At 41.8% G+C, this 12,505-nt stretch overlaps 1 protein-coding gene across 1 annotated transcript in view; it reads right to left on the reverse strand.

Annotated features, from left to right (window-relative positions):
* Positions 1–807: 807 nt before the first annotated feature.
* The window catches only part of LOC102381859 (sphingosine-1-phosphate lyase 1-like), a 23,975-nt gene continuing 12,277 nt past the window's right edge, over positions 808–12,505 (reverse strand). Inside the window, exons 3-6 of the mRNA XM_025193862.1 lie at positions 11,272–11,339; positions 8,528–8,675; positions 3,975–4,054; positions 808–975 (exon numbers count right to left, since the gene is read on the reverse strand). Coding sequence (XP_025049647.1) covers positions 823–975; positions 3,975–4,054; positions 8,528–8,675; positions 11,272–11,339 — 449 coding nt within the window. The 3' untranslated portion in view covers positions 808–822. The remainder of the gene's footprint in view (positions 976–3,974; positions 4,055–8,527; positions 8,676–11,271; positions 11,340–12,505) is intronic.

Consider the following 12,505-nt stretch of genomic DNA (forward strand, 5'->3'; position numbering starts at 1 on the left):
TCAAGGACATGCCATAAGTAAAAGCAACGGAGATGAGGACACCTCCAAATCCCTGCTAATGTGATGATAGAGTTGTAATTGTTAATGTATAACACTTGCTGTGTTTTTAAAATCAACTATCCAAGATACTTTGTTCCTAAACATTCACACTCTGTGCTGTCATACTAACATCTGGTTTCCACACTTAGTTCTACCAGCCAAAAATTTTTGCATCCACATTCCCAGCTCTCCAGTGGCAGTAATACCCCATCTTTCTGCTGGCAGAACAAAGCCAGTTCCCAAATGACAGAAGGCTTTTGCATTTGTAAACTTTAAGGCAGTGTAAGCTAACTTATTGAGACTGTTATAAATTGGATAAAGACAGTATGTAAAACACCTGATTTATCACAAAACCATTTGGCACCTAAAACAGCTTGTTAGTAGTCTCACGCAATAAGCCAGAGCAATAAGTAGCCCTAGTTTTGGCAAGCTGACAAATTTGCAAATCAGAGTAGCTTAAACAAGCTACCACACAAAAACTGCTTCCAAACCAAAGTTGGTTATTTGATCCCTTACCCACCTAACACCAGCAGTGTTGCTGGTTAAAAGTATAGAAACAGTGACAGCAAAGACACAAAGGGTAGCTATAGCCATACTGCCCAAGACATTCTGTTGCGCACATACTTTGGGAACCCTTTTCTCAATGTTTCCAAGAAGGGTTTGCCAGTATAGCTCTACTGGCCAACCTTACTAGTATCTGTAAGGTCTCAGTCACACTGTACAAAAATAATATTAGCACAGTTTGTAGAAAGGAAGTAGGAGTGCATAATCCAGTTAGAAGGGTCATGTGTTAAGTGGACGACTTACAACACCACAGGAACTGGGTCCCCCATGGAAGAGTGTGCATGCCATCCTCACCACCTCTGCTTCCATCTTCCTCAAACCGGGGAATATGTCGGGATGAAGGGGATTACTCCATGCAAACTTCTCATACACCTTTAAGTAAAAAGCATGTCATTATGTTCTGATATTGTGCAAAACAAAACCTGGGTTTATCATTCAATAAATCCAGCAATAGCAATAAAAACTGGCATTACATACATTACAAATGAGCTAGCACAATGAACTATGTTCAGCCATAGCAGCAAGTAACAAAAAAAAAACCATGGCATAGGAGGTCAACAGCAGCACATTGCAGAAGGTAGGTGTAGCCACGAGTTTCTGAAGCGAACAGATGTGATGACACAGTCATATTATCCAACCACTGTTAATAACCCCCAAGTTAGAGTACATTTGGCCTGAGGCATGTTTATGCTACAACCACCATCCCATTAAGTACTGGTTTGTTTGTTTTTAAATAAATTATGAGTTCCAAGTACACCTGTTTAAAAGAAAATATATGGTTGCTTGAGGACAGAAGCTTTTGTTCTTTTAAAAATGAGCCACTAAATCTTAGTGCAAGAAGCAATCATCAGCTTATTCTGAAAAAGTCACTTCAGAATCAGACAAACTGTAATTATTTTGTCTTCAAAGTACATTTTGGAGTAACCACAAGTTATTATGCCTAGAAGCAGTACAACTACCCAAATACTCAGAAACAAGCATTCACAGAAGCCAGCATTTCTCTCACACACATTCTAAACACCATGGCTCTCAACAAAGACAGTGGTTTTAATTTTGACTGTGGTTCTAATTTTGATCTCCACTGGCCAGAATAAGGAGCAATTCTATTGAAGTTGGGGAAGACTATCAACGGGAGTGACAACATAACCATCAAGAAAAAAAAACAAAAAACAATCACTGGAACCAAAGGTTTTAAGCATGATTTCCTACAGAAAACAGTGATGAGATCTATGCATTCATACATCCATGAGCCAGGGAAGCAGTAGGCATGCACACACAATTCACTGTAGCTGCTCTAAAAAGATGTTCCAAAAAAGTAAGGAGTCTAAGAGCCTTGTTACATGTTGCACTTTAAACTGTTCAAATGTTGACCAGTTAGTACTAGCCTGAGTTTGGAACAGTCACATGTTAAGGCTAAAAACCTCTGACTGTCCCCTACCTACGCAGCTGTGACTTAACACTAGAGAATCGAGGAACAGGGGCCTGACTGGGAGTTACAGCTGTAAGCTGCCACTACAGGGCTGGTGAGCCAGGACAAGCTTCTATCCCTGCTCTAGGTGGGATGGGGGGTATGAGAGATGGATTGGGGTGAGGGAGAACATAAGGTTGGGTGGTGGAGAGTTAATGGGATGGGGGAGGGTAATGAAATGGAAAGGAAAGGAAATTAGGGTGGGAGAAGGGGGTGAAATGAAGGAAGGCAGCCACTGAAAGATAAAATAAAAAGTAGTAAATTTTAAATGAAAAATGACCAAGTAAATAAAATGTTTTTAAGGTTAAACGTTTTAATAAATTGGGATTGGGATGTGGAAGGTGCTGGTTGTGCTTCCCGGGTGGCTGGGAGGTGGGAGCAGTGACGGAAGGCCCTTTTGAGGGAGCTACTGCCCCTGTCCTAGGAAGGAAGCTCCATCTCACGGGGGGTCAATATGGCCCCATACCTTGTTTCCCACCTTCCTCCACCCCCACTAGACCCTACGCCTGGACCCATCCATGCCCTGCAAGCTGGCTAGCTGGCATATGCTCTGCAGGCAGTTTGTGCACAGTTGCAGCCTTGGGGGTGAGAAAGTCACACTCCCAGGGGTGGGAAGGGAGTTAGCTTGGTCCCAGAACCACCTCCTGGGCAGTAGAGTTCAGGGGGTAGAATGTTTGTCCACAAAGAACATAAGGGTGAGTGAGGGGGCACTGCTTCCTGGGATGCTGGAGGACTACAACTTGGGCAGTTCATCTATGGGGAGTGGCCATACAGTAATGGAACATGAGCTAGGTAACATGGATCAGAGATAAACCTGCCCTGGAGTGGTGTAACTTTAAAATGCTTAAAACGTGCTTAAAATTAGTGTCAGGTGTCAATGTGTGGACAATCCAGGGGTTAAGAGCTCCAGAACCTGCCTAAATTTAATATGTAACAAGGTCCCAAGAGGACTGTCCAAAGCTTTTTTCCTGGAAAAGGAAAAAGAAAAGAGCAGCTAGACAGGCACTTGACTTGTTTAGAACCCTTTTAACCTTACCAAGGAGAAAAATGCCAGGCTTATACATAGACCTAGCAAGAATTTAGGTCAGAAGTTCTCAAACAGGGCACTGCAAGCTTCTTTTAAAGGTGCCACATAATAGCACTGTTAAGTATGCAAACACCTATATATGATTCACAGGACAAACCCACAGATTTTGCACATATATCTATAATGTCAAAAACATTCTGACCTACTGTGATCCTTCCAAGTTCTCTGCAACAGAAAAATTGCTCTATTATTTTTCTGTAGTAAAAAAAAGTGTGTGAAAGCTAAGAGTGCCTTGAGCTTAACTGGGCTGAGCACTGCTGATTTAGGTGAAGCCAATTTGTTCTCTCTTTTTTTTTAAGCTACTCTCCAAATTTGGGCTGCACAGTACAGTTAGCTGTAAGTTTTCTTTTGCCTAGGCTTAACCCAAAAGGGGTTACAGTGGTATAAACAGCCACAGACCAGATCAAGTAGGATTAAGCCATGGTTGCCATGTAGAATTCCTGAAATGTTGTAGAGCCCCACTTTCCCAACATTAGAAGAACACCATCAGTTTATTCAGGCACATGCAATCAGCTACTTGCTTTCACATTCCAAACTTTTTATCTAATCTGTTCTTAAGTACCTACAGTGATGATGCTTTGACACCACTCCCCACCAGCAACCTTCGGCCATTTATTTGACTGCCCAATAGTTCTGCTAATAACACCTTCTATCTGAACCTCCACTTCTGGCTTCAGGGCCCGTGGTCTTTGTTCTACCACTTTCCAAGACAAAATAATTCCTTTTAGTTCAGGAGCTTATGGGAAGGGGTTTATGGTTACTCACCACAAAGTTTTTGTAAATTCAACATATTGTATCGCCTACAAGCTTGTTTACCTTCACTAGCAGATTGGTGAGTTTCTCTTCACCACTATACACTGTCCCAGAGACTTTTCCATCCTCCCAATGTACTTCACCTGAAAAAATAAGCATAAGCAGTGTAAGCTCAAATTGGCAGCAACCTTCAAATATCTAAAAGGGTAAAGAGAAAGTGTGTGTCCTAGTAGCTTAGCAAACCAGAAGCGTTAGCCTCTCAAGTTACTGACCAGCCCTGACTTCCCAGGTAGTCTTATCATTAGCTCAAAATCAGAGAAGGAAAGACAATTTTCTCTAAAACATAGCAAATATTAGAGAAAAATAAATGCCTGGATAGTGACTTAGAATTAGGAAATCCAAGAAAAGTTTGTCCAAAATGTTGACTTTGGGAATTATCTTGTCTCTTCCCCCACCATGTTAATTGTCTATAACTGCTTCATTTAAGAGACCATTAAAAATAAGTTCTCCATAGAGTGATATTTCTAGACTGCACATGGGGGTCAAACCATTCATAAATATGAAATACTTTCTCCAGCCTTCTTCTTATTTCCCTGGTGTCATGACAATTAGCACAAATAAAATTTCATAATAATTGAGCACTCAAGGCTTCCACTTTTTTTTTTATGGAATACAGAAATAGTTATAACAGTACAGGGTAGATCCGTCTTGCTCAGCTACAAAGCGTTCAGCTGAGCAAATTTTATGCAAATCAGAAACCTACTACTCAATACCAATTTAAGTTCCCCAAACTTTTCCACATTGTTGGGTTCTAACTTCAGCATTGTGCCATATTTAAGAAAGGAATTCAAAGAAGCCTGTACCGTTAAAAACACACAGATTTAGCAAATGATTTCATGTAAGGCACATGCAAATGAAAGCCACCAGACCTACACCCTTCTTTAAACACCCTGACATGGTGTCCACTACCTAAGTGTTTTCTGGGTAACTTTCTAAGATCAAGCACATCAATGCACATTTTCTATCAGAGTTGGTCATCAGCTTGATCCTCATACCACCACCCTCTGTTACCCTCCTGGCAGAGGGGAGTGTTTAAAATTTTCCTATTAAGGGTTTCAACTTCAAACATAGCAGGCATGATCATCATTTCCTTGCCCTCATTCCAAACAGCTTCTGAAGAAGGGGGAAGGAAGTGAACAATAAACACACACTAGTGAAAGCCTCAAGGAGTGTTTGAGGGGAAAAACATTACATTACATAGGACAGAACAAGTGGCAGTAAAACATCTGCAGGATATTTATTAGACATAAGTTTGTACACAGAATTGATTACATTTGCTTGTGTGATAATCAGGCAATTTATAGGATGAAATGCAAAAGTTACTCTAGATTTGGGAAAGAAAGGATGTAATACTATCTAATCCACAAAACCAACATATTTTAGGAAGACTTACTGCTTCAAACTTTCTAATTAAAAGATAACAGGTACTTTAACTTGAGTTCGAATTTTATCATAGTATCATAGTGCTTAGGGTCGGAAGGGACCTAAACGAATCATCAAGTCTGACCCCTTGCCCCAGGCAGGAACGGGTGCCGGGGTCATATCACCCCAGTCAAATATCTGTCCAGCCTCCTCTTGAAGACCCTCAAGGTAGGAAAGAGCACCACCTCACTTGGGAGCCCACTCCAGATCCTGGCAGCCCCCAGCCTGAACCTTCTCTCTAACAATTTGTGGCCATCATTCCTAGTAACCCCGGATGGTGCCCGGGGGAACAGAGCCTCCACCAATTCCCCTGGTGAGTTTGTAAACAGCCACCAGATCCCCTCTCAGCCTTCTCTTGTGGAAGCTGAATAGGTTCAGGCCCTTTAGCCTCTCTTCGCAGGGCCTGCCCCACTGCCCCTTGACCATGAAAGTGGCCCTCCTCTGGACCCTCTCAATGATAGCCACATCCCTCTTGAAGTGCAGCACCCAGAACAGGACGCAGTACTCCAACTGTGGCCTGACCAATGCAACAGAGGGGAAGGATCACCTCCCTGGACCTGCTTGTGATGCATCTTTAGATGCATGACAAGATGCAGTTAGCCTTACTGACTGCTTCCTCGCATTGGCGGCTCATGTTCATCCTGGAGTCAACAATGACTCCAAAATCCTTTTCTGCCACCATGCTGACAAGAAGGGTGTTCCACCGGCCTATAGGTGTGTTGCTGGTTCCTTCTCCCTAGATGCAGTACCCTGCACTTTATGTAAGTCAGGGCTGTCCAACTGACTGCCTGGAGGCCGCATGCAGCCCATGAGAGGTTAAATTGTGACCCCTGAGCTCCCACCTAGCCACCACTCTCCCCCTTTTTCCCCTGCTGTAGTAGTAGCCAGGGGCTTCAAGCTCTGCCTGTCTCAGGCCTCCCCTTCCTGCCCCTGCCCCAAAACTAAGTGCAAGTTGGGGCTCCCTAGCACACAGCTCAGAAAGATGCCAAGGTGGAGTGTAGGGAGCAGCAACAGAGAAGGGGAGGGAGGAAGGGAAGGAAGACATGTGGTCCCCAGGGCCTGGGGTCCATGCTCCTGCTGGTGTGGCCCCAGCTAGTGTAGCTTGAGGTGCATTCAGCCCCCAGCCACTTAAAACCTGGCACAAGTGAAACAGAATCAAGTGTTACACACCGTCTATGATGGAACCAAGGCAAACAATCCTGATGCACACTTTACAAGGTAAGAATCACTGTAACTGAGAATAGAGATTCCCTAAAAACACTTTGCTATGCAAGTTATTTTTCTTTTGAGTAATGCTGAGCATTGCGGCGGGGAGGGGAAACGAACACACTTTTAAGCAAGAGACTAGCAGTGGGGTTACTGCTCAGAAGCAGATTCAGACTTGCCTTTAAAATACTTTCCATCAATTAAAAAAAAGTCAAGAGGAAACCATCTTGATTTCCTAGGCTAACTCAATCTAGAGACAGTATCATGATATTGCACCAACCTAAATAATATTAGTAGTTTATTTAGCATTTTCACTAAAGTGAGAGTAGAATTAACACCACAATTGTATATTATATAATAATAAAATTACATGATTTGTGATTATTGGTAAAAACACATAAACAAATTATACATTCTACTCATTTAAACAAAATGAAAATCAAACATAATGCATGATAATACATAAAATAAACCAAATGAAGCAATATAAAATAGCAGAATAAAAAATTAAAAACCAGGATTTCTATTTGATTTTGGCCCTTATCCTTTGTGCAAGTGGCACTAATACATCTATGGAATATAGGACAGGCTGTAAGGTAACAGAGAAGAGCCAAACTGTTTCTCCTTCATTAGCCCATTGCTTAAAATTTTCCACTAATGGAGAGATCCATTTCCCCCTTATTTCTTCAAAGGCTGAACAAGACCACAAACAGTGATTTAAGTCCTCCATCTCATTCTTCCCGGAAGGACATATCCTGTCCACATATGAGGTCTTATACAACCTCTCCACGACAACTGAAAAGCTCATTTGAGTGAATCTCATAACGACCTCTCATTGGTCGTGGTTTTATACTTCAGATAGGTTTCTAGGCCAAAAGAGCAATTTATTAATTTCAAAAAAAGGAAGTTCAAGGAAGTCTCACTGCTTGCATACGTAGTTGCATGCCAGCCTCTAAGTCTTAAATTTATATCTTGTTTTAAACATGGGAGGAAATACTAGATCAGGAAGTGTCAGCACGTTTTCAAGATCATTTGTCTGGAGGAAAGTAATGCTCGGATTGGGGGGGTGAGGGACAGAGGAGTAAGGGTGGGGGAGGGAAAACATATATTTATGGCAAGAGATTAGGAATAAGGCAAAATTGCTCAGAAGCAGATTTGTGCTTGCCTCTAAAATACATTTTTTCCAATTAAAACAAAGTGGCAGCCAAAAGAGATTTGTCTTGCTTTCCTGGGCTAACTCAACCTAGAGACAGTGTTGTGATACTGCACCAACTTAAAAAGAAGAATCTCTTTGTTTTGGCAAGGGAAGTTAAAATATCCCACTACCAAAGTAAGTGGGTTCACTAATTTTATCATGTGTTTGCTCACAGTAGCTTGCAGGCTGCAACCACTTTTTTCCTGTAGGGATCCAAGAGAATATACCATTTATTTGTTTGAGGGGGTAGGAGGGAGAGCAGGAGAGCAGGGAAGGAATTAAAGTGAACAGGTATCAAGTTTTGTCCATCTCTGCCTCAGACAGGTATGAAAATATCCCCTTCAAGCTAATCTAACAAACTAGATATTTGCATTGGTCAACAGGCTAAAGACCTTCAATCTCCAATTAGTTTTCCAAACTCACATTGTCTGCATTACATGTCATGACTACAACAACAGAACAATCTTACTTTTCCAATACCTTTTGCATCATAAAACTTTCAGGTGGCTAGTATACCTGCATACTATCAAATACTGGTGAGGTTTGATAGCTGTCATCTACAGAAGGACATCAGTCCTCAGTTAACATGTTGATTAACACAAGAAAAAAAAAGTATTGAAGATGAAACTACCAGCCACAGAGTTCATTTAACTTCATCAATACACAGCATAATTCCAATGTTAGGCTTATGAGGCAGACCTGCATATTCAGTACTATAAGCTCACAAACATACTCATTGAGCTGTAGTCTTTTATCTTCTCTAGTAACTCATCTTGGCTGATGCCTTGTGCTGGCAGTGTTTTGATATAACCCTTTTCATCTTTCAGGAAGGGCAAACTAGAGGTTACATCATCCAAAGCCTTGTTTATCTGCTTCTGTATCTAAAGGGAAAATAAAACGTCATCAGTGAGATGCATGCCTTTTATATCATGCACAAGGTTCACTACTAGTGCCTGGCACAGGAAGTTCATTATTAACAGCATTATTAACTCCTTAAACAAATACTGTCAAGCACTACGCATTTTAATTCCCTTAATACCTACTTAGCAATTTGAAAATAAAATTGTGTTTACCAAATGTAACAAGGCAAGCTACTAGGTTCCCTCTACCCTTTTCATGAAACTCAAGTCCACGAGGATAAGTTTTTAATCTGTGCCAGTTAAAAATAAAGATACATTACATTTTGAACTAGTCTCTTCAGACATTAGATATACAGGCAGTCCTTGGACTTATGACAAGACACAGTTTTCAGGAACCAATTGTAAGTTGAAACGTTACAACTCAGAACCAATTTTCCCCATGCAAAATAATGTTATAAATGGGAGATTGGCTCCTGAACCAAGGCCCAATACCCTATTTTCACCAAAAATAACCCAGAATTTTGTACTCGATCAATTATAGATGAATAATATAGCTACATTAATGTATTTATATTGTAAATAGCAATCATATTAGATTTGGAAGAACTTCTTTGAAGAGACTTTGCTGGACTTTTTGAAGGGTTCTTGGCTGGAGTCTTCTCAGGAGTCTTGTCTGCTTTCTTAAAGAAAATGTTCAAGTAAGCTTGGACAGATGTTCTCCAGGGAGATGGGCAACACAGTGAACTTGTTTGCTGGTGTGGCGTGGCGTTATAAAGTCGAAACTGACATCAGAAAGTTGAAACAGGGTGTCAATTCATAAACACTGTAAGTGCGAAACTTTGTAACTCGAAACGTTGTAAGTTGAGGACTGCCTGTACATTTAGGGTGCGTATACACGAGCAGCGAGGCTGCTCCAACATGCTGCAATTACAGCACATCAGAGCAGACTCGATTAATCAAGTCTATTGGAGCGTGGCAATTACCATGGTCCAGCAGACTCCAGCATCTCGTGCATCAGCATCCCCGCACTGAAAAATGGCAGTGGGGGGGTGCTTTAACTAAAGCTCATTCATCGATTTTTCAGCATTGGGACACTGATACACGAGACGCTCCAAGCACTTTAATTAGGGCTCTCGAAGCCACTCTAATTAAAGTGCCCCCCCAACCCCCCTCCCCACACACACACACACTCCCAGAGCACATGCATAAACACCCTTAGAGACTAGAAAATATCAGTTACAAAACAATACAATTTATTTAAAAGAAAATTTCCAGTACAGATAGACTTAAGGCTTTTTTTTTTTGTACTTGGCCTGAGCCTACAGTTTTAACGCCCAGATTTTCCCCCTTAAAAGGCATTATCTCTTAGCAGTACGGATTTCTCCACCAGGAACCTTATCTAATACAGCTGTTGGGAGCTTAAAACTACTTGAGACTTTTGGACATTGAAATGCTTGAAAGTCAAGGCCTCATGTAATCAACATGAAAGGCTTATCAAGTAACAGATTACTGATCAGTGGAATCTACAGACAAGAGATACTAAGCCATTTTTTGTAATGGATCAACATCTCAATAGCCCTACCATGAAAATATGAGCCATGTAAGTTTAGCAGGTTGTGACAGGGAGTCTAGAGTTATTCTACATATCTTCTACCAATGAATAAACAAGGTTTTATTGTCGAATATATGAAGAGAGTCATAAATTCATCTGCCACAGCTCACTAATTACTAAAGCCTGATGAAATTGTCAGTCAGGGCACCAGCCTAGACAAACAGGATCACATTAGCTCTTTAAAGGGGAGGTACTAATAGTTTATAACAATTGGGTAACAGCCCTTAAAGCTAGTTCTTTTTTTTCTTTTTTCTTTTTTTAAATCAAGACTTTTTTAGATCTCACTTGCAGTCGTGGTAAGCAAGGTCAAAAAAAAATTAAAGTGTTTTCTTTCATGCTAACTCATTCAGCTGTTACATCAGAAGACCTGGCTTCTGATTCTCAACACATTTTACGTTGCCCATTTATTGAGATTTAGGTCTTCAGGCATGAGCTGTGTCAAAGTGTACTATTGTCATTAACCAAGTCACTAAAAAAGTTATAATTTTTTTGATCCAAATGAAGTTACAAAAAGTGCAAAAAGAACAGCTAACACTTGCAAATAGTTTTTAACTTTTAGGAGAAACAAATATAATTGTATTTCTTGTTTTAATGATTATACAGCTTTGGCTGTCTTAATACTGGAATGCAAGTCATTCTTAAAAGTTCTAAAACAAATTAGCCTGAAGAACAATGAGAAAAATAAGTGTTTTGCCCTGCACAACCAATGTCCACTTACCTTTTCTTTGCATACCAATGACCACATATGGATAACAAACCCAAAATGTTAAATTACCTCAGAGCAATAACCTGGAACCAACTTTAAGCCCAAGTCAGATAACATCTAGAACAAAGTTGGGGCAAACTCAGCCACCTGCAATTGCTCAGAGTCATTAATGGAAAATGGCATCTCCCTTTTCGGAAAGTAACAACTACAGAAAGCATAGATCAGATTTCAGAAGCATAGATAAGCTTTTGGGGTATGGACTCTGACTGAATATTATCAGAAGTTGTTGGAATACTTACTATGCCTCCAACAATTGGCATTTTCCTGATGAGTTTAAAGAACTGCTTTTTACTTCTTGATGTTAAACCTGAAAGAAAACAAACACAGTTAAACTAATTTGAGTTAAGAAGTTAAAAGAAAACTGGGGTATAATATTTTGGAAATACAGGAGGAACTCTTGACTAAATGAAATAAGAGGACTGATGTGCAGGGGTGAGCATAACAGTGTTAGATCCAAATTTGGCTCAGATTATAAACAGTATTAAAGACCTTCATACAGTCACTGGTAGGCATTTTTGACTAAATATTCCATTTTGGGCAAGAAAAGCACAAGAAGAATAGCAGTGTGAAATTGGTACCCAGCACCGCCTGTGCCACATTGCGTGGGCCTGGCCCAGCTCAGCGCGAGGCCATGCACCTTCAGGCCATTCGGGCTATCCCCTGGAACCCCATGCCACTCACAGGAACCATGTGTCATGCCGGGCTAGGTCCTGCCTCCACAAAACTGGCTCAGCCTGATGGGGCTTGGGGCCCATGCACACAGCACACAGCCAGGGTCCATGCATGGTCCCTACAAGTGGCACGAGCAGCATGGAGCTGACTAAAGGTGCACAGCCCTGCACCAAGCCGGGATGGGTCCACACGATGTGGCACAGATGGCACCAGGTGCCAGATGGTTGGAGCCGAGCCACACTGCCCTGTGCCATGGAGGGCTGTGCCAGGAGGGTCCCGAGCACCCCAAACGGCCGCTGCTGCTATAGGGAGGGAATAGTCCATGTGCTGTGTGGGGGGCATGTGCCCTGTGGGGAGCCAAGAGACCCACCCCTCCTGAACAGCCCCCCACACCCACAGTCCCCCTGCAATCCACCTACAACACCCACATCCCCAAGCCACCCTCACAAACCTCAAGTGGCATAACTTGTTCCACACCAAACTGCATGTCCAGGCACATACGCTGAGGCAAAAATCTCCAGCACAAATCTGTGCCACTCCTATTTGAGCTGCTGTGAGCGCACATGCCTGCATGTGTGGACACGACCTATGATCTTACCTTCAATGCTAATTCCAGAATTCTTTTAGTTGACTCCTTTTCTTCACATCATCCATCTTTGCAAGCCTTAGCACTAGTATGTTTTGTAGTAAATACTTACTAGCTAGTACAGGGGTTTTAAACCTTTTTAAATACATGTACCCCCAGAGGCCAAACATGGAGCAGGGGTGGGGGGGGGGGGGTTGCTAGGCCAGACGCAGAGC

Source organism: Alligator sinensis, unplaced genomic scaffold (genome assembly GCF_000455745.1).
Source record: "Alligator sinensis unplaced genomic scaffold, ASM45574v1 scaffold641_2, whole genome shotgun sequence".
Lineage (NCBI taxonomy): Eukaryota > Metazoa > Chordata > Crocodylia > Alligatoridae > Alligator > Alligator sinensis.